Source organism: Halichoerus grypus, chromosome 5 (genome assembly GCF_964656455.1).
Source record: "Halichoerus grypus chromosome 5, mHalGry1.hap1.1, whole genome shotgun sequence".
Classification (NCBI taxonomy): Eukaryota; Metazoa; Chordata; class Mammalia; order Carnivora; family Phocidae; genus Halichoerus; species Halichoerus grypus.
This window is the reverse complement of record NC_135716.1, coordinates 176,307,154-176,330,367: the sequence shown is the minus strand read 5'-3', so window position 1 is coordinate 176,330,367 and position 23,214 is coordinate 176,307,154. Positions and strand designations below refer to the sequence as shown.

The window sequence follows — 23,214 nt, the reverse complement described above, 5'->3', positions numbered from 1 at the left end:
GTTGGGATGAGTTGCTGCCATCCTGAGAAGAGAAGTGGGTTCTTAGGGCTCAGTGTCGTTAGCCTGGAACCAGCTTCAGCAGTGTTTAGGAACCAGGTAAAGACATGCCTACAGCACACCCTTCCTCAGTGGGATGCTGCCGAACTCCCTGGCGCTTTGAAAATGTGCCCCGCTGAAGTGCTTTGGGTAGAAACACCTGTTTCAAAGTTTCACTTAATTATTATGGTCACGTGAAGCAAGTGATTGCTTCTGCCATTTATTTTTAAGAAACCGTCCTAACAGAATGGCCTTCCATTTGCCTCTGATGTAGTGAACTGTGTGTACAAGATGTTAATTGTGTGTAAAACATTAAATCCACGCTCACTGCCTGCCCGTTTGTGTTTCAGGCATCCTGACAAAAACAGAGATCCTGGAGCAGAAGACAAGTTCATCCAAATTAGCAAGGCTTATGAGGTATCATGTCAAACTTGTGATGCATCCATTAGCTCTGATAAAATATTTTTTTAAGTGGCCAGTTTCGTAAAGACCTCTCAGAAAGGGCACACTCCCAATGCCCTTGACCCAGTTTCTAGATGATGGTAGAGAAAGCGTATTTAGCCACATCCAATATGTTGAAATTGGTGCCTGAATACTTCAGCCCTTAAAAAACAAAACAAAACAAAACAAAAAAACTGGCCTATTTTAAAGGCTTTAATTGGAATTATAGAATTCTCAGAATTCCTAAATGTAGGTCTCTATTTCCTTTGTAGGAACTTTTATCACATGCTCACCTCAGCAGCATATGTACTAGAGCTTCTGTTAAAGACAGACTGGTGTGCCTGTATTTATTAAAGTTGCACAAGGTTACAAGTACATGTAAACACAAGATTTTCAACAATTTTCCAACAGGTCAGCTTAAGTAGCTTGGTCTAGAATGTGCGCAAAAGATAAGTCCGTGGCTTCCTGATTTGTGTATGGTAATGCTCTTCGAGAGACAGCGCTTGGCTCATAGAATGGCACATCATCCTAAAACAGCTTCTCGAAGTGTAGACTTCAGAGTTATTTCTGAGTAAAAACAAAGCTAACGTACAAGACACTGAACTCAGTTCTGTGGCGACTTTTTGGTGTCCGCAGCTTTTCCTATCTCGGTTTGAGTTATTCCAACCTAAGTGGCATGACCTAGGCCATTTTTTTGTGGTCAACATTATGTTAAGTTTTATTTGTTTTACTGATGTGTCGAGTACTCTGAGAACTCAAAATCTCTAAAGCCAAGATGAACGCGAATATCTGAAGGACTAAAGTCTTTCGGTCTTGAAATACTGAACGTTTCTATTGAGAGAGGAGTTTCCTGGCATGTTGGAGACTGCATGCGGAATGTCGAGCTGTGCTATAGCTTTAAACATTTCTTTTCTTCCTGTGTCTTCCATGCTGCTCACAGGATAGTCCTTGGGGTGAAACTTTTTCCATTTCACAGATTTCCTATTGTTGTCTTTCCTTATAGATTCTTTCCAATGAAGAAAAGAGGTCCAATTACGATCACTATGGAGATGCCGGAGAGAACCAGGGCTACCAGAAGCAGCCGCAACAGCGGGAATATCGCTTCCGGCATTTCCATGAGAATTTTTACTTTGATGAATCCTTTTTTCACTTCCCTTTTAATTCGGAGCGGCGGGACTCCATTGATGAGAAGTATTTATTGCACTTCTCGCACTACGTGAATGAAGTGGTTCCAGATAGCTTCAAGAAACCCTACCTCATCAAGATCACCTCAGATTGGTGCTTTAGCTGTATCCACATCGAGCCTGTTTGGAAAGAGGTAGTTCAAGAACTGGAAGGATTGGGTAAGATCATTTTATTTGCTAGAAGGTGTCTTTATAGAAGAAGGTAGCTTTTGTATCTTGAATTTTATGGGCTCCTGGGGAGAAGGGACAGTGAGATTTCTCTTCACAAGTTCATGGTGACTGGGGTTTTTCCAGAGACACATTTTCGGAAGAAGAAATGTGTCAGCCATTCTCATTTTGCACTACGAATTTGAAGCCTTACATGTATAGTTTCCTAACATCTAGTTGGGGGCCTAATACATAGGGGAAGTTTAAAAATGATTGGTTGAACAAAGCAGCCCTCAGGCATCAATTTTGTTGCTGGTGGGATCTGCAGATTGTTCTCATCAGTATGATTGAATTTGCTAGAGCTGCCGTGACAAAATACCACAAAACAACAGAAATGTATTTTCTCACATTTCTCAAGGTTAGAAGTCCAAGATCAAGGTGTGGGCATGTTTGTTCTTTTTTTCTGAGGCCTCACTCCTTGGCTTGCGGATGGCCGCCTTCTCCCTGCATGTCCACATGGTTGTGTCTCCATGTGCATGTTTCTGGTATCTCTCTCTCTCTTTCTGTGTCTTAATCTCTTTACAAGGACACCAGGCATATTGGATTAGGGCCCACCCTAACGACCTCATTTTAACTTAATTACTTCCTTAAAGGCCCTGTCTCTAAATACAGTCACATACTGAAGTACTGGGGGTGAGGACTTCAGCTCTGTCCCTAACACTCATGGTCATGGGTTACCACTCTGGATCACAGATTAGCCCTTCCTGTGTTCATGGTTACCACTTAGTGCCAGGAAAATGCCAGCAATCCAGACAGGGTATTTATTTTAATGACTCTGAAAAGTTGGAATTACTGAATTGTGTGTGTGTGTGTGTGTGTGTGTGTATGTGTTGTGTTTTATAGGTATTAGCAGACCTATTCTTGAGTAACTAAAAAAGGCCAAACTCAATCATAGGGGCCAAGAGCCTGGGTGTCTCTGGAGAGAACAGACCAGTGAAAACCATTAGTTTGTTTATCCTAAAACAGAAATTTTCAGCTTGTGGTTCAGAAGCACTGCAGTGTGCCAAAATGCTTTCGTGAGACTGAGTAAAGAAGTTCTTGGAAGAAGATGAGGAAATAAGTTTAGCACAGTGTCAAACATGTGGTGGGCAGTCAGCAGATGCTTGCTGGTGGTGCATAATGAGTGAACGAGAGGGTGAGATCAGCTGGAAGCCCCTGGGTTGAACAGCTTCTTCGTCAAAAAGTGTAATTGCATCTTATACCCCACTAGGTGGTATACTGAAACCTATTTAACCTCCTTCGTCTAGGAGCCGACATTCAGACCCAATAGCAGAACATAAACGTTAAACCACCGCGTAAGTTAGGAAGGCAGTGCGTTTACACCAAAGTCAGATTAGGGCCAACATTCTATTTTAAACATGCCAGGTGAACAACGTGAAGGAGCGAAGCACGGTGGTTACCTGTGTCCCATCCCTGGGCTTGGGAGTCATAGGCCAGTGTTCAGTGTATGTGCTGCTCCCGTGAGCACCAGGCAGACCAGTGTTCAGATCTGAGCTCTGTCATTTACTGTCTTTGTGTCCTTGGACAAATTACTTAATACACATTTCTCCATCTCTAAAATGGGTGTAATAATGTCAAACCAACAGGATTGATACGAAGATTAAATGAGAAAAATATCTATTAAGTTTCTAGTATATGTTAAGCACAAACGTAAAATGAGCCCTAGGGAATTTCTAATGAACTAGGTTTTCTGGTTTACCAAAGTAAAAATTTTTAAAACACCTATTTTATAAATTTTTAAAAATCAGTCTCAAATACATGAGTCTCCTTTCTTGGACTGACTGGCTACCAGGCACCAACTTTTGACTTACGTTCAGCTAAGTCTCACAAGGTAATTAGAAGTTGGGTGGGCAGGAAACCAAGGAAGAACATTACAGGCAGAGGGAACAGGGCAGCCAGAGACACAGAGAGCATCCAGGGGAGAGGGGGTCGCAGGGTGTGACTCTGGTGTAGCTGAAGGGGAGCAAGCAGGAAGAGCACGCTGGGACCAGGTAGTAAGGAGCCTTAAAGTACAGACTCAAGAAGCTGGACTTTATTTTACAGTGCGTAATAAAGCCAAGAGAAAATTGTCACGTAGAGGCATGATTTAATCATATCTACACTTTAGAAAGCTGTTAGAGACGCTTGAAGGACAGATTGAAGAAGGTCAGAAGAGTGGCAGGGAGGTCACCAGCCCTGGCAAGACAGCAGCCACTGGCCCAGACTAGGACAGAAGGAAGAGAGAGGTGGACAAGTGTAAGATATTTGAGAGGTAGGATCGTGGAAGTCTGGAGGGACCTGGCTCCTGGAGACCACCTGAATGTGAGGAATGAGGAAAAAAGGAGAGAGGGGGACAAGATTGACTCTGCATTCTGACTTGAGCCAGTGGATGGGCAGGGAATGCAGGGAAGAGCTGGATTTGAGAACTTGTTCTAAATCGTAACTATGTTTGGACGTACTGCACATGATGACATGAAAATAGTAACACTAGCTTGTATTTATGGAGAATTTACCATACGCCTAGCACAATTGTGTCAACGCATATGAAACAACAGCCATTCAAGGCAGGTGCTGCTGTCATCCTTTTTTACAGACACGTAGCTCATTTTGGGAACCTCGTCAAGGTCCCACCGTTGGCGTTCGGCAAAGCTGGGATTTGAACCGCGGTAGTCTGGCCCTAAGTCCGTGCATCGCACACCATGCCGTATCACCTTTTAATGTCCTTAAATCTTTGATGATGGAAGATCTTGCTATTCTTTTGGGTTGTCATGCTGTTTGATTATAGTAAGTCAGGACTCAAGTGACAAGGATGTAAGAAGCTGAATTTAGATCCATAGAAGTGACATTTACTGAGGGTTCAGTCCATTCCCCCACTGCACCCTCGAAGTTCCCTGGAAGGCTGGTTTTGACCAAATGTATTAGATTAGTTTGGTTTATAAACCATTTTCCTCTTTGGAACATTTGGATTAGTTGAAGATTCCCGACAGTCAAGGTCCACTTGGTTACAGTTGGGTGGCAGCACGATGAGGTCTTTACGGCGTCCACGGCCATTTCCCTGCCCAGTGAGGCATCCACGGCCATTTCCCTGCCCAGTGAGGCATCCACGGCCATTTCCCTGTCCCAGTGAGGCGTCCACGGCCATTTCCCTGTCCCGGTGAGGCGTCCACGGCCATTTCCCTGTCCCAGTGAGGCGTCCACGGCCATTTCCCTGCCCAGTGAGGCGTCCGTGGCCATTTCCCTGTCCCAGTGAGGCGTCCACGGCCATTTCCCTGCCCAGTGAGGCGTCCACGGCCATTTCCCTGCCCAGTGAGGCATCCGTGGCCATTTCCCTGCCCAGTGAGGCGTCCACGGCCATTTCCCTGTCCCCGTGAGGCGTCCACGGCCATTTCCCTGTCCCGGTGAGGCGTCCACGGCCATTTCCCTGTCCCGGTGAGGCGTCCACGGCCATTTCCCTGTCCCGGTGAGGTGTCCACGGCCATTTCCCTGTCCCGGTGAGGCGTCCGTGGCCATTTCCCTGCCCAGTGAGGCGTCCGTGGCCATTGCCCTGCCCAGTGAGGCGTCCGTGGCCATTTCCCTGTCCCGGTGAGGCGTCCGTGGCCATTTCCCTGCCCAGTGAGGCGTCCGTGGCCATTTCCCTGTCCCGGTGAGGCGTCCGTGGCCATTTCCCTGCCCAGTGAGGCGTCCGTGGCCATTTCCCTGCCCAGTGAGGTGTCCGTGGCCATTTCCCTGTCCCGGTGAGGCGTCCGTGGCCATTTCCCTGCCCCGGTGAGGCGTCCACGGCCATTTCCCTGTCCCTGTGAGGCAGCGCTCCCCTTCAAGGCAGGTGCTGCCAAAAATGTTTCTTTTTTTTTTTTTTTTTTTTTAACATTTATTCCAGAGATAGAGAGGGCACGAGCAGGGGGAGGGGCAGAGGGAGAAGCAGACTCCCCACTGAGCAGGGAGCCCGATGCCGGACTCGATCCCAGGACCCCAGGATCATGACCTGAGCCGAAGGCAGACAGACGCTTAACCATCTGAGCCACCCAGGGCACCCCCTGCCAAAAATGTTTCTATTCTGAGTTAATAGGAAGAGCAGACTGGGGCACCTGGTGGGCTCAGTCAGTGGAGCGGGGGACTCTTGATCTCAGGGATGTGAGTTGGAGCCCCATGTTTTGTGTAGAGATTATTTAAAAATCTCTCTCAAAAAAAAAAAAAAGGAAGAGCAGACCATCTTAAAGATCAGCTGAGGGGTCTGGGGAAGCTCAGACCTTCTGTCAGAATAACGTAAAATGCCTGGATTGCCATGGATGGATGAACGAGAACAGTTCTACCCCGGGGGGACGTGCGGCTGCTGGTTAGGTGGAATCCAGAGCCATGCAGCGTGGTTACGGCTAGTGTGCAAAGGCAGCCCACGTGTGTGGCCAGCCGCCCTGGGGAGAAGGGCCAGAGTAGTAGGCGCTGTCTTCAACCTCGAGGAGCTTACTGTTGAGCTGAAGAGAAAAGATGTACCCAGAGAATACACACCTGACATTTGCAAGTACAGAATCACATTTGTAATTACAGAATAATAAGCGCTGCAGGAGTAAGCAGAGGATGAGAAAGAATTCATGTTCTCATTTCACACTCTCTTCTTGATGAACCAAGTACTATGTTAGACATTAATGTATAAGTTGTAATAGTTTTTATTGAGCCTTTCAGTTGTTTGGCATTGTGCTAGGTGCGTTGTGAGGATTGTCTGTATCCCCAGAGCAACTCATTGAGGGAGAGACTGTTATTATCCCTGTTTTCCAGATGAGCAAACCGAGGCCCAGGAAGGGTAAGGGACTAATCAAGGTCACACTAGCCACAAGTAGAAGTGCTGGGATACAGACCCAAGAGCACAACTCTAGGGGTCACACTCAACCACCATGCTGCACGGCTTCAAAAATCAGCATGGTCCTTGCATCAGCAAACTCAGGTGGGAGACACAGGTGAATTATCGCAGTGCTCTGCGTGCTCACGGGGAGGGGTACAGACAGCGACCAGGGTGTCAAGGAGGTTACATGTCTTAAAATCAAATACCATTTTAGGGCAACCCAATTTGAACAGTCCTGCAGATTATTCACCATGACTTCTCATTTATTTTTTGTAAAAGATTTATTTATTTATTTATTTTAGAGAGAGAGAGCGTGAGCAGGGGGAGAGGCAGAGAGAGAGAACCTCACGCAGACTCCTCGCTGAGCATGGAGCCTGATACGGAGCTTGATCTCACGACCCTGAGGTCATGACCTGAGCCAAAACCAAGAGTCAGGCACTTAACCGACTGAGCCACCCAGATGCCCCATGACTTCTTATTTTAAAAGAAGGAGTAATTTCTCTCTTTTAAGGAATTGTTAAGTATATAACAGTGTTACACTGTCTAGGAAAAGGGTCTACCTAGATACTGGTTTTAAAAAAATCTGCTTTACAGCTCGGGAGAAGAGATATGTAACCTACAATGGTAGAAACATTAGATTGGCAACAGACTTATCCACAGAGACCTGGCAGGCCAGAAAGGACTGGCAGGACATATTCAGAGCACTAAATGAGAAAAATATGCAGCCAAGAATACTATATCCAGCTAGGCTGTCATTGAAAATTGAAGGAGAGATAAAAAGCTTCCAGGACAAACAAAAACTAAAGGAATTTGCAAACACGAAACCAGCCCTACAACAAATATTGAAAGGGGTCCTCTAAGCAAAGAGAGCCTAAAAGCAACATAGACCAGAAAGGAACACAAACAATATACAGTAATAGTCACTTTACAGGCAATACAATGGCACTGAACTCCTATCTTTCAATAGTTACCCTGAATGTAAATGGGCTAAATGCCCCAATCAAAAGACACAGGCTATCAGATTGGATTAAAAAACAAGACCCATCAATATGCTGTCTGCAAGAGACTCATTTTAGACCCAAAGACACCCCCAGATTGAAAGTGAGGGGGTGGAAAACCATTTACCATGCTAATGGACACCAAAAGAAAGCTGGGGTGGCAATCCTTATATCAGACAAATTAGATTTTAAACCAAAGACTGTAATAAGAGATGAGGAAGGACACTATATCCTACTTAAAGGGTCTATCCAACAAGAAGATCTAACAATTGTAAATATCTATGCCCCTAACATGGGAGCAGCCAATTATATAAGGCAATTAATAACAAAAGCAAAGAAACACATCGACAACAATACAATAATAGTGGGGGACTTTAACACCCCCCTCACTGAAATGGACAGATCGTCTAAGCAAAAGATCAACAAGGAAATAAAGACTTTAAATGACACACTGGACCAAATGGACTTCACAGACATATTCAGAACATTCCATCCCAAAGCAACGGAATACACATTCTTCTCTAGTGCCCATGGAACATTCTCCAGAATAGATCACATCCTAGGTCATAAATCAGGTCTCAACCGGTACCAGAAGATTGGGATCATCCCCTGCCTATTTTCAGACCACAATGCTTTGAAACTAGAACTCAATCACAAGAGGAAAGTCGGAAAGAACTCAAATACATGGAGGCTAAAGAGCATCCTACTGAAGAATGAATGGGTCAACCAGGAAATTAAAGAAGAATTAAAAAAATTCATGGAAACCAATGAAAATGAAAACACAACTATTCAAAATCTTTGGGATACAGCAAAGGCAGTCCTAAGAGGAAAGTATATAGCAATACAAGCCTTTCTCAAGAAACAAGAAAGGTCTCAAGTACACAACCTAACCCTACACCTAAAGGAGCTGGAGAAAGAACAGCAAATAAAGCCTAAACCCAGCAGGAGAAGAGAAATAATAAAGATCAGAGCAGAAATCAATGAAATAGAAACCAAAAGAACAGTAGAACAGATCAACGAAACTAGGAGCTGGTTCTTTGAAAGAATTAACAAGATTGATAAGCCCCTGGCCAGACTTATCAAAAAGAAAAGAGAAATGACCCAAATCAACAAAATCATGAATGAAAGAGGAGAAATCACAACCAACACCAAAGAAATACAAACAATTATAAGAACATATTATGAGCAACTCTATGCCAACAAATTAGATAACCTGGAAGTAATGGATGCATTCCTAGAGATGTATCAACTACCAAAACTGAACCAGGAAGAAATAGAACACCTGAACAGACCTATAACCACTAAGGAAATAGAAGCAGTCATCAAAAATCTCCCAAAACACAAAAGCCCAGGGCCAGATGGCTTCCCAGGGGAATTCTACCAAACATTTCAAGAAGAATTAATACCTATCCTTCTGAAACTGTTCCAAAAAATAGAAATGGAAGGAAAACTTCCAAACTCATTTTATGAGGCCAGCATTACCTTGATCCCAAAACCAGACAAAGACCCCATCAAAAAGGAGAATTACAGACCAATATCCCTGATGAACATGGATGCAAAAATTCTCACCAAAATACTAGCCAATAGGATCCAACAGTACATTAAAAGGATTATTCACCACGACCAAGTGGGATTTATCCCTGGGCTGCAAGGTTGGTTCAACATCCGCAAATCAATCAACGTGATACAATACATTAACAAAAGAAAAAACAAGAATCACATGATCCTCTCAATAGATGCAGAAAAAGCATTTGACAAAGTACAGCATCCTTTCTTGATCAAAACTCTTCAGAGTATAGGGATAGAGGGTACATACCTCAATATCATAAAAGCCATCTATGAAAAACCTACAGCGAATATCATTCTCAATGGGGAAAAACTGAGAGCTTTCCCCCTAAGGTCAGGAACGCGGCAGGGATGTCCACTATCACCACTGCTATTCAACATAGTATTGGAAGTCCTAGCCACAGCAATCAGACAACAAAAAGAAATCAAAGGCATCCAAATTGGCAAAGAAGAAGTCAAACTCTCACTCTTTGCAGATGATATGATACTTTATGTGGAAAATCCCAAAGACTCCACCCCAAAACTGCTAGAACTCATACAGGAATTCAGTCAAGTGGCAGGATATAAAATCAATGCACAGAAGTCAGTGGCATTCCTATACACCAACAACAAGTCAGAAGAAAGAGAAATTAAGGAGTCGATCCCATTTACAATTGCACCCAAAACCATAAGATACCTAGGAATAAATCTAACCAAAGAGGCAAAGGATCTGTACTCAGAAAACTATAAAATACTCATGAAAGAAATTGAGGAAGACACAAAGAAATGGAAAAACATTCCATGCTCATGGATTGGAAGAACAAATATTGTGAAGATGTCAATCCTACCTAGAGCAATCTACACATTCAATGCAATCCCCATCAAAATACCATCCACTTTCTTCAAAGAAATGGAACAAATAATCCTAAAATTTGTATGGAACCAGAAAAGACCCCGCATAGCCAGAGGAATGTTGAAAAAGAAAAGCAAAGCTGGCGGCATCACAATTCCAGACTTCCAGCTCTACTACAAAGCTGTCATCATCAAGACAGTATGGTACTGGCACAAAAACAGACACATAGATCAATGGAACAGAATAGAGAGCCCAGAAATGGACCCTCAACTCTATGGTCAACTAATCTTTGACAAAGCAGGAAAGAATGTCCAATGGAAAAAAGTCTCTTCAACAAATGGTGTTGGGAAAATTGGACAGCCACATGCAGAAGAATGAAACTGGACCATTTCCTTACACCACACACAAAAATAGACTCCAAATGGTTGAAAGACCTCAATGTGAGACAGGAGTCCATCAAAATCCTAAAGGAGAACACAGGCAGCAACCTCTTCGACCTCAGCCGCAGCAACTTCTTCATAGAAACATCGCCAAAGGCAAGGGAAGCAAGGGCAAAAATGAACTATTGGGACTTCATCAAGATCAAAAGCTTTTGCAAAGCCAAGGAAACAGTCAACAAAACCAAAAGACAACTGACAGAATGGGAGAAGATATTTGCAAATGACATATCAGATAAAGGGCTAGTATCCAAAATCTATAAAGAACTCATCAAACTCAACACCCAAAGAACAAAGAATCCAATCAAGAAATGGGCAGAAGACATGAACAGACATTTTTCCAAAGAAGACATCCAAATGGCCAACAGACACATGAAAAAGTGTTCAATATCGCTTGGCATCAGGGAAATCCAAATCAAAACCTCAATGAGATACCACCTCACACCAGTCAGAATGGCTAAAATTAACAAGTCAGGAAATGACAGATGTTGGCGGGGATGCAGAGAAAGGGGAACCCTCCTACACTGTTGGTGGGAATGCAAGCTGGTGCAGCCACTCTGGAAAACAGTATGGAGGTTCCTCAAAAAGTTGAAAATAGAGCTACCATATGATCCAGCAATTGCACTACTGGGTATTTACCCCAAAGATACAAAAGTAGGGACCCGAAAGGCTACGTGCACCCCGATGTTTATAGCAGCAATGTCCACAATAGCCAAACTGTGGAAAGAGCCAAGATGTCCATCGACAGATGAATGGATAAAGAAGATGTGGTATATATATACAATGGAATATTATGCAGCCATCAAAAGGAATAAGATCTTGCCATTTGCAACGACGTGGATGGAACTGGAGGGTATTATGCTGAGCGAAATAAGTCAAACAGAGAAAGACATGTATCATATGACCTCACTGATATGAGGAATTCTTAATCTCAGGAAACAAACTGAGGGTTGCTGGAGTGGGGGGTGGGGTGGGAGGGATGGGGTGACTGGGTGATGGACACTGGGGAGGGTATGTGTTCTGGTAAGCGCTGTGAATTGTGCAAGACTGTTGAAGCTCAGATCTGTACCTCTGAAACAAATAATACAATATATGTTAAGAAAGAAAAAAAGAAGAAGAAGAATGTAGCAGGAGGGGAAGAATGAAGGGGGGGAAATCGGAGGGGGAGAAGAACCATGAGAGATGATGGACTCTGAAAAACAAACTGAGGGTTCTAGAGGGGAGGGGGTTGGGAGGATGGGTTAGCCTGGTGATGGGTATTGAGGAGGGCACGTTCTGCATGGAGCACTGGGTGTTATGCACAAACAATGAATCATGGAACACTAAATCTAAAACTAATGATGTAATGTATGGGGATTAACATAACAATAAAAAAATTAAAAAAAAAAAAAAAATCTGCTTTAGTTTCATATCCTTGATTTTGTTCCGTTTCACATTATTTTGCATCTTTTAATTTCTTTATTGATGGGTTTGTGTTTAGTCAGATTCGACAGTGGCCTATTCCTCCAGCTGGCGCTGTACATTCCTTAAGACATATGCAAAACTAAAAAAAAATAAAAATAAAAAAAATAAATAAAGACATATGCAAAACTTGTGGGGCGCCTGGGTGCCTCAGTCGTTGGGCGTCTGCCTTTGGCTCGGGTCATGATCCCAGGGTCCTGGGATCGAGCCCCACATCGGGCTCCCTGCTCCACGGGAAGCCTGCTTCTCCCTCTCCCACTCCCCCTGCTTGTGTTCCCTCTCTTGCTGTGTCTCTCTCTGTCAAATAAATAAAATCTTAAAAAAAAAAAAGACATATGCAAAACTTGAAACAGAGATGAATGTGTCTAGAGGTGCCTGGGTGGTTCAGTTGGTTAAACATCTGCCTTCAGCTCAGGTCATGATCCTAGGGTCCTGGGATCAAGCTCCACATTGGGCTCCCTGCTCAGCGGAGAGCCTGCTTCTCCCTGTCCCTCTGCTGCTCCCCTGCTTGTGCTCTTTCTCTCTCTGTCAGATAAATAAATAAAATCTTTAAAAAAAAATGAATGTGTCTATGTTATAAAGGAGAAAAAGAATTTCCCTAAAAGGTGCAATCCACATTGGTACCTCAAAATAGAGGTGCGACATGGACACATTGAGTACTGTACAGGAAGAAGACTTCTTACAACCTCAAAAAGAGAAGGAAATGTTAGTGTTTTTAATTACCCAGGATCTGCAAATTAGCCAGAAACAACAATCCATATCAAAATCAAATGTTTCTGAAAAAGGTCGCATCTGCTTTGCCTTTCTTTTATTTATTTTTTTTTTTTTTTAAAGATTTTATTTATTTATTTGAGAGAGAGAGAATGAGAGCGAGCGAGTACATGAGAGGGGGGAGGGTCAGAGGGAGAAGCAGACTCCCCGCCGAGCAGGGAGCCCGATGTGGGACTCGATCCCGGGACTCCAGGATCATGACCTGAGCCGAAGGCAGTCGCTTAACCAACTGAGCCACCCAGGTGCCCTGCTTTGCCTTTCTTTTAAATTCACTACTCCTGTGTGTTTGGATTTGGGGCATGTCCGTCTGTCCTCTAGCCAAGCTATGCTAGATCAAGATAAGAATACATGGATAGTCTTACTTGCTGTTGGCCACCTGAGCTTGCTTTATGGACCCTGAACTCTGAAGTGTAGAAAATTCAAAGGCAAAGGAGGAGACAGTGGAGACTGTGTTGTTCTCTGCGACTCGGAGACCCCAAGTCACCACCCGCCACTGGTCATTTCCCAGCCGGAGTCTCTGTGAGATATCAGCACTACCAGCTTTTCTCACTCTTCCTTCCCAGCTTGGGTGGGGAAGGGGGAGGGTTAGACCTGAGCTCTCTCTTTTTTTTTTTAAGATTTTATTTATTTATTCGAGATGGGGAGAGAGAGCGCGCACATGCACAACAGTGGTGGAGAGGGAGAAGCAGATTTCATGCTGAGCACAGAGCCCGATGCGGGACTCGATCCCAGGACTCTGGGATCATGACCTGAGCCGAAGGCAGATGCTTAACTGACTGAGCCACCCAGGCGCCCCTAGATCTGAATTCTTATTAAATATTTTCTCAGGAAGAAAAATACCACCAATTGAAACACCAAATATTTATCATTCTTTATTCTATTCTAATCCACATGCTAGTTAATATAGAAGAGAGGTAAAATTCCTCCAGAATTTGGAAGTGGGATTATGATAGTAACAATCGAAGTCCTTTGTGGAAATGATCCAAGAAAATGGCCTTTATAGATTTGGAAACACATTTAACGAAGGTGATGTATGTAAGGACTCGAGGGTAATTTAAGTAAAAGAAACGAAGCCTAACCACTTGTATTCTGTTCTAACCAGGAAAGAAGCTGTACTGATGGGAGGGCAGGAGAGGTGGGGGGAGGACAGCTGAGAGAGCAAGGGTTTGCCGTGTGTATACCCCTCTGCGGGAGGAGACCAGCTGCTCGAGGCAAAAATCCCACCCCCACAGACACAGTCTCGGTCTCAGGCTTCACCATGGCCTGGATGAAATAATACTGAATAATAACAGTTGTAATTAATTAGGCACCTACTGTATTCCAGGGTTGGGGTTAGGTTCTGTTTTATGTTATGTGATTTAGTCCCAACAGAACAACTTATCTCCATTTTACAAATGAGGAAACAGACCCAGAGAGGTGAAACGACGTGCCTGAAGTTACACAGCTAATGGGGAACAGAGCTGGGCTTGAATCTGGATCTGATTGTGAATACTGATTTTTAATTCATTGGTGGTTTTTTTTTTTTTTAAAAACTGAGTGCCTACTAAGTGCCAGGAACTGTTCTAGATATTAGGGATGCAGCAGTAAACAAAACAAGCAAAACTCCCTGCACTCCGGGAGCTTATGTTCTAGTGAGTACACACCACTAAGTAAATCACAGAGTCCGACAAAGGGCACTGTAGCCTGGTAAGGCAGGGTGGGTACCAGAGAATGCCAGGACGAGGTTACAGGCTGAAACTGTGCGGACAAGGAGGGCCTGGCTGAGGAGGCAGCCCCCTGGGGGTGTGACAGTGAGCCCCAGGGATATCTGGGAGAAGAGTAGAGTGAACAAGTGCAGATCTTTTCAGTTTCCCTTTGCTCTCCAGGACTGCCTGCATCTCTCATCCCGACTGTGGGCCCACCAGCCACCTTTCTGATTACTAATTCTGGTCCCTGTGTGTCCTGAAACCTGGCAGAGAGCACCCTGAATGGCGCAGTTACTAGAAAGGTGTACTCCCTGGGATCGGATAATAAATTGGCATCTGGTCTGTGTAAGATCATTTAGGGTGAGTCAGTCTCTAAGAAGTTGATCCCTCCGGTATTCAGAACCCACGGTGGGAGAGGTCAGTCTTCCAAGGCAGGAAGGGGCCAGGCTTCGCACTCGGGCGGGCGTGGGTCCCGACCCCAGTTCCGCTGCAAGCTGCCTGTGGTGCCAGCTCAGTTGTCCTCAGCTCCCAGGCCCGGGGGACACGAAGGCAACAGCACTGACCGCTCGGGATGTTGGCGAGTATGAGCAGTGATAGTGTATGTAAAGCTCTAGCCACGCCGCCTCTCTTAGAAAGGGTTCAGGACATGGTCGTTCCACCCTTGGGCCTTTGCTATGTGGCCACTTGATGTCCCTTGGTGATACGTCTTCTGACTTTACATAAAACCGAACCTCTCATTGTATGTGCCTGCTCTGTTCTTGTTCTCTCTTCTGCTCGCACACTTTTCACAAGCACTTGCATTTGTTGACGCTCTTCTGCAGTTATCTGGAATGCCTGCAGTGCGGTGTGATGTCGTGTACTAGACTTGGCTCTGGAACATCCAGCTTGGGTTCTGGTTCTGCAGTGCTGTCAGCTCTGCGAACTGGGATCACGTAATCTCTCTGAAGCTCGCTCTTTGTAACATGAGGGAGTAGACCATGTGATGTCCAAGTTTCCTCCTTAAACCTGCCCTTGAGATACTCCAAGGGTCATAGTCAGGTAGCCTGCAGATAGATTTGTTTCTTCTCCTTAGCAGTTTTAATGCATTAAGCTTGTGATCCCTGCCATTTACCCAGCAATTCCATTTTTGGAATTTAATTAGGAAATCACACACGTACACAAAGATGTGTACACAAAGATATACAAGGGTGCCCATCACAATATTCCTTGTAATAGTGAAAGCCAAAAGCAACTTCAGTATTCAGACACTGATGGCCGGGTTTCCGCAGTTTCCGTGAGCTCCCGCTGTGTGCCACGCTCTGGTCTGGTGCTTAGGATACATCTGTCAACCGAACCAGGCTCGACAGAAAAAAGCAAAGTGTGAGATATGTTAGAAGATGGGAAGTGCTATGGAAAAAGGGAAAATGAGCAGGTTGAGGGGGATCCCATGTGTGGAGAGTATGGTTTCAAACTTGGTAGCCAGGTGGGCCTCATTGAGAAGGACTTGCAGTTGGCGAAGGAGGGACTCAGCTACACAGATGTCAGGGAGGAACACACTCCAGGCAGAAGGAACAGCCAGTGCCAGGGCCCTAAGGCGGGAACATGCCAATGGCTTTAAGGAAGAGAAGGACCCTGGGTGCTGGAGCAAGATGAATGAGGAGGAGGAGAGGGAGGTCAGCAGGGGATCCGGGGCCAAATTACAAAGGGCCTTGTTGGCCTTTGGGTAGATCGGCTTTTATTCTGAGTGAAATGGGAAGTCTTTGCAGGATTTGGGCAGAGGAGTGCCATGATCCGTTTTATGTGTTAGAGGAGACAGTGTGGTTAGTTGAGAATAGGCCACAGGGAGACCAGGAGAGACAATAACGTTAGGTGGGTGTTGCACAACCAGGGAAGAGAGATGGTGACTCAGAGGAGAATCTAAAGAAAGTAGAAACAAACAGATTCCTGGCGTATTTTGAAAACGAAACCAACAGGACTTGCTGACAGATTGGACGTGGGGTGTGAGAGGCAAGAGGTAGGGGATGACTCCGGTCTTCTGTCCAAGTAACAGGAAGGAAGGGGCCCCGTTGGTGACCAGGGGAGGCCTGCGTGGGATGGGCCTGGGGGAGGAGTGCAGGAGTTGGGTTTGGGAAATGTTAAGCTGGAGAAATCTGTTGGGCATCCAAGAGAAGACTAGTCCTTACTGGCTGTTAATATTTCTTGTACCTCCCATCTTTAGCTGAGGAGCTGACTCTCCAGATACACTGGTTGAAGGACGGAACAAGAAAAATTGTTCAAATATTAAGTGAAATGAGTATCAGATGCTCCTATTTTGTTTTATATATAGGATATGTGTCTACACACGTGTTTGTGTAAGAAAAGGTACAAATAGATACCAAAGTATTAACAGTAGTTATATGGGATTTAACTTCTGAGTGATTTCAACTTAATTTCTTTCTCCTTTTGAGAATGTGTACTTTCTAATATCTATCTCTACCAAGTAATTTGTATAAAAGGGAGAATTGTTCTGAAGAGTGAGAAGACTGACTTCTATCGATAAATCATAGTTATTTTTCCAATGATTGCCGAGTTGTTGAACCTTTGGACTTTTTACAGGTGTTTTTCCTTGTGAATAGAGGCACTATGAGCAGATCACTTTCTTTTTTTTTTTTTTCTTAAAGATTTTATTTATTTATTTGGCAGAGAGAGACACAGTGAGAGAGGGAACACAAGCAAGGGGAGTGGGAGAGGGAGAAGCAGGCTTCCTGCTGAGCAGAGAACCCGATGCAGGGCTCCATCCCAGGACCCTGGGATCATGACCTGAGCCGAAGGCAGATGCTTAACGACTGAGCCACCCAGGTGCCCCAGCAGATTGCTTTCTTTTCTTGTGAAGTATGTTCTCACGATCTCCCAAAATTCGAAATAATGGGGACTAAAAGATACAAAGATTTGTAGCTCTTAAATATTGCCAAATTATTCTGGAATAATAAAACTGAACCGATTTAGAATATCAGCAATGGAAAAAAAATGCCCATCAGCCTATTAGGAAAGATATCCTCCCCTCCTAGGTCAGGATTTCAATTGCACACCAAAAAATCACTTACAGCATTTCTTCATCTACCATGGGGCATAAAAAGGCTTCATGTAGGTCTTCCATACTTTGCAGGTGTAGGAATTGGCGTGGTCCATGCTGGGTACGAGAGACGCCTGGCCCATCACCTGGGAGCGCATAGCACTCCCTCTATCCTGGGAATCATAAATGGGAAAATCTCCTTCTTCCACAATGCAGTCGTCCGCGAGAACCTACGACAGTTTGTAGAAAGTCTTCTTCCAGGGAACTTGGTGGAGAAAGTAAGTACCTGGAGGAACAGTAGTTTACAAGGTACCTGGGAGCACTGGTGGCCCTGAACTCTGTCTGTGGTCATCTCAGACCTGAATGTCATTTTGAACAGGACAAGACGTATGTTAATTAATTACTGAACTGAAATCATTTAAATGAAGTCTGTTGGAGACTGAAACAAGGTAAAAAGACTGAGAGAATCCCTCCCTGTTAGTAACCACTGGACACATTTACACGGTGGTGGGGATCTGAGCCTGAAATGACAGTGACTCTGATTTTCTAAACCAAAAATTCAATCACAATGTAGGATGAAGGATTTCTTTCTGACTCATGAGTTTGTTCATTTGAAGGTATTTGTCTTATGAAAGGATTCAAATTAAGTTACATTTGGCTATATATTTAACAATCACATCTATGGAAAACACAAGATTCCATGAAGTCAAATACTTTTTGGAACTTCCAGAGCTTAGAGTAATACAAGTATGAATAAATTTCACAAACAAAAATTGCACTAAAGAAGCCAGGCACAAAGAGTTCATACTAGTTTATGATTTTTATACTTAAGAAGCATTTTTTCCTCCAGTATCTTAGATTAGGGGTCAAAGGAACTAGAACAAGATTCTTGTTTGCTTTAAGTGATTCATTCCTTTAACTATACCAGGGAGAGTGAACATACCAACAATTCCAACCTATTTCCACATGCACTATTCATAGACTATCCCACCAGGATCATTATCCACAGAAGAAATATTTGTTGGAGCTAGCAGAGAGCAGGGCAGGCTCCTAGAATGATCGTAGGTTGTCCAGATGGGTCCTCAAACATTTATGAAATGTCTGTTCTCTGCCAGTTGCTGCAAGTGTTGAGAACACTTTTCAAGGAGCTCCCAGTCTAGTGGGTGATTATTTCCATCTCATCTGCTGAGAGGCTGCCCACGAGAGCTGAGAAAGGCTTCTTGGCAGAAACGGTCCCTGCACTGAGTTCACCAAGTGAGGAGAGAGAGGGAATGAGTTGCAGGCGGACAGAGGTCTGGGACATGAAGCAGTCAGCTCTGTGTGAGGTAGTCACTAGTGAGCAGGAGAGGGCAAGACTAGAGGGCTTTACAGGAATCTCGCTGCCAGGACCTCCGAGAGCCCGGCCGCCCTGGTGAGAAACTCGGGCCTTGGTTTGCAGGTGCTTAGAGCCATTGAAGGGGGCTGAGCAGAGAGTGAATGATCAGATTGAGGTTTAATAGAGATCATTCTGGAAGCAGAATGGAAAGATAAATGGATTTTTTAACTATGAAGAATTTCTAGGTAAAATTTTTATTCGTGTTTTTTATATTCTCTCAGTAGGATTATTTAAGGCATGAATAGGGAAGCACAAAAGTAGCAGTTCACATGGTAATAAATGAAATGGTGTAACATACAGACTGAGTGGGCCCCCTTATTCTTTTAAGCCATTTTAAAAGCAATCATGGCATTATCTTCCACAGGGTAATAGATTAAGAAGGACAGTCTATAACAGATTAAGAAGCATGTCTATAATTCAAAAGTTCGATTCTTTTATAACGTGCTCAGTAATTACTCCAGAAAAGATTGTGATTTCAGTCTGTAAGACTGGGAACACATGAAAATATGAAATCAGTAACTATTCTTTTAAACCGTTTTAGTCAAACAGAGACAAAAAATTAGTGGTCTGCATTTTTTATTTTTTACAAAACAATCTTTTACAGACACTTGGTTTTGTTTCATTATCTCCTGACTACATTATAATGCAGGTGTTGAGAACTGAATACTGAAACTAACCTCCTCTCTTCCACTTAAGGTTACAAGTAAAAATTACGTCCGATTCCTCTCTGGCTGGCAGCAAGAGAATAAACCTCGTGTCCTTCTGTTTGACCAAATGCCCATCGTGCCACTGCTGTACAAGGTATATGAGGTGCTGGGGGGATGTTTGCTCTGGTTTTGGTGGAAGGAACTTGCGGCCTGCTTGTCCTTTTCGTAAGAGCTTATCCAAAGAGAAATGTTTGAAGACCAGAAATCTGCCTTAGCCACCATACACTGAGCACCTCCTGATACCATTAAATGTGCTAGTGCGTTCCACACACACAGGAGCATGGAATCTTCAGAAGAGCCCAGTGATACAGTATCATCCCTGTTTTATAGACCAAGATACTGAAGCTCAGAGAGGTTGTATAACCTACCCCCGTGGTGACTGCATGATTCCCAGACCCGCCCTCTGAATGACACCGTCTGCAGCACTTCCAGTGCCCCTCTGGTTAGCCCTGTGACATGAGATGGGAGAGGAAAGGGTCCTGCTTAACCCCTGGCACGGTCACTGCCGTCTTCCATAATTGAGGGGATTCCTCAAACACTCCCATGTCTCCAACCCTGTGTAGATCTCAGTAAACTGAATATTTTTCTCCATCTGTAAAAGAAAAATAAAATTCACTGTGTTTGGCTTTGTGGATACAGTTTTCGGGCATGAACACCATAGAATTCCTCCAAGTGCACAGAGGTCTAGCAGCCCGAGTGGGGCTATACAAGCTAGCATTCGTCTCCACCACTGGTGTGAACTGGTCACACTTGGGTTGGTGTGATCCCGCTATCAGTTTAATTTCTTCCTCTCTCTTACACCCTGACAGTTGACTGCTTTTGCATACAAAGATTACTTGTCATTTGGATATGTACACGTCGGTTTGAGAGGGGCGGAAGAGATGACAAGACGGTACAATGTCAATGTCTATGCCCCCACCATCTTGATCTTTAAAGAACACATAAACAAGCCTGCAGATGTTATCCAGGTACGTGAGAGTCGCCCTGTTGTGAGATTGCCCTCGCGTTGTATCTTGGGCCTTTAGAAATAAACAGCAACATTGAACAGAGCAAGTGAGAAGGAGAAATTCGTTTTTAATTTCTTCCTTCAGAGGCACGAAATTTAAAAACGAGTTTGGTTTTCATCCAATTTGGGACTGTTTTGCTCAAAAAATAATCCTTTGACAGAAAATAGGATGGTGGCGATGCCAAGAGCTGAGGGAGGAAGATAATGGGGAGTTGGTGTTTCATGGGGACATTTTCCTTTTGGGATGGCGGCGAGAGCAGTTGCACAACAATGTGAATGTATTTAATGCCACAGAATTATGCACTTGGAAATGGTTAAAATGGTCCATTTATGTTATATATATTTTGCCATAAAAAATAAAATAAGAGGGGCACCTGACTGGCTTAGTCATAGAGCATGTGACTCCTCTATCTCGGGGTTGTAGGTTCAAGTCCCACATTGGGTACAGAGATTACTTAAAAATAAAATCTTTTAAAAAAAATTTTTAAAATAAAATAAGAAACAATAATCACTTTATCTCTAAAGTGATCCTGTCAGAAAATCAGTAATCTTATTCTAAAATAAATTACAAAGATAAATTTAAAAGTTAAATATAAAACAACAATAAAAAGGAATGAAAGAAAACCATAAACTAACTTGGAGAACATATAAGTGAATATCTGAGCTTAAGATAAAGAAGGGTTAAAAGTCTTGGAAAATCTTGTTTTATAAGTTTTAAATTTGTATATAAATACTTAAAATTTTTAAGTTAAACAATAAGCTAAGAGAAATATTTACAACCAATCTAAAAAAGATTGTTATCTTTAATTTCTCATGAGCTTCTTCTAATCAAAGAGATCAACACAAAACTTACCGAAAGTGATCGCTTAATGGGTATAGGGTTTTCTTTCAGGGTGATGGAAATGTTTGGGACTAGAGAGAGGTGATTGTTACACAGCACCGTGCATGTACAAAATGCCATGGAGTGATACATTTTAAAATAGCTAATTTTATGTTACGTGAATTTCACCTCAATAAAAAAAAAAAATTTTAATAAAACTTCCCAAGAAGAGTAGGCTGAGAATATGAATAAAATTCTGAGAAGAGATTTAGGTGACTGATAGTCACTTTTAAAAATTAAATCTCACTAATCAAGAAAAACCAGTTTAACATTTTCTTCTCGTCCCATCACATTGTTAAAGATTTTCAAAGTGAAGATACTCAGTTGAGAGTGGAGAGAAACAGTCGGTCTTTTGTTTTGCCAAGCTGGAGGAAGCTTCAGAAGTTTTCAGAAAAGTAGTTGGGTGGTAATAGGCCAATTGCCTGGATTCATTCAGGAAAAGAGTACTCCTGAGTACCTGAGTACCTTATGTGGGCCAAACACTGCCCCTAGTGCGGGGGACAAAGCCCTGAACAAAGTCACCTGAATTCCCTGTTCCAGGGTCTGTCCTGTGTCTGGCGGGGACGACAGACAATGGGCATAACATACTCCATGGTGCCGTGTCATATGGGGAGAAGCGCTAAGGAGAAAAATAAAGCAGGAAAAGGGAATGTGGAGTTGGGAGAGCAGGTTCACATTTTTTAAGGTAGAATGACCAAGAAGGGCCTCACTAAGAGGAGGCTTGCGTAAAGACCTCGGGAAAATGAGATTACCTTTTAGGAATCTGTCCTCAGGGAAAAGGAATTCAGACCAAAATTACAGAGACATTATCATTTGTAACCAGTTTCACTGGGGGAAAAATACAAATATGCAACAGTAAGCTAATGATTGGTATATACCAAGCAGGGACTACTATATAGTCATTTAGCCGTTAAAACGGTAGTTCTAGAACACTTACTGATGGGGACAGTTTTCATAACATAATGTTAAAAAGAACACACAGGATGCAAAATTGAGGTGCCTCACACTGTAGCAGGTCTGAACTCTGTGGTCATCTCAGACCTGAGTTCCATAGTAGTTAATTACTCAAACAAAATCATTTAAATGAAGTCTGTAAAAGACTGAAAATTGAAACAGATGAAGCACAGAGACTGAAGGATCTCAATACATATCAATTCCATACACACTCTAAACCCTGATCTCGATTTTGTGACGTGTGTGTATGTGCATGCATGTGCATAGGAAAAAGCCGGAAACAAATACATCTTACTTGGTGGTAAAATTACGTATTATCCTAATATTTGGGTTTTCAAAAATCCCTATCATGAACACGTATTATTTTATTTCTTTAATGTTATTTTTGTTTTGTTTTGTTTTAAGGATTTTTTTTCACATAATCTCTGCACCCAAAGTGGAGCTTAAACTTACAACCCTGAGATCCAAGAATCAGCATGCTCTACCGACTGAGCCAGCCAAGTGCCCCTATTTTTTTTTAAAAAAGCACTAAGATCCCTTTGATTTACTTTCTCTTAAAGGAAGCTAGAACGAGAAGTTCTATAAAATCCTTCACTCAGTAAACATTTTGTTTCCTGCCTGCTGTGTGAAAATACAGAGGAGCTCTGACATCCAGAGTTAGTCTTTGTCCTCACAACTCCATCGGAGGAGAGAGGCCTGAAGGCAACTTCCATCCACTGGCATGGGTGACTCACTCAGATGTGAAAGTAGAGGAAGGGCACTTGAGGCTGGGACTAAGGGAAGGACGGCGTCTGAGGCAGAACCAGATGGGGGAAGGGGACAGTGAGGAG

General features: G+C 43.4%; 1 protein-coding gene across 3 annotated transcripts in view; it reads left to right on the top strand.

Annotated features, from left to right (window-relative positions):
• DNAJC16 (DnaJ heat shock protein family (Hsp40) member C16) overlaps nucleotides 1–23,214 on the top strand; it is a 45,355-nt gene that overhangs the window by 5,747 nt on the left and 16,394 nt on the right. For all 3 annotated transcript variants that reach the window (XM_078073768.1, XM_078073767.1, XM_078073769.1), the window contains 5 exons: nucleotides 387–453; nucleotides 1,481–1,820; nucleotides 17,556–17,740; nucleotides 19,534–19,638; nucleotides 20,354–20,512. In XM_078073768.1, the coding sequence (XP_077929894.1) occupies nucleotides 387–453; nucleotides 1,481–1,820; nucleotides 17,556–17,740; nucleotides 19,534–19,638; nucleotides 20,354–20,512 (856 nt within the window). The remainder of the gene's footprint in view (nucleotides 1–386; nucleotides 454–1,480; nucleotides 1,821–17,555; nucleotides 17,741–19,533; nucleotides 19,639–20,353; nucleotides 20,513–23,214) is intronic.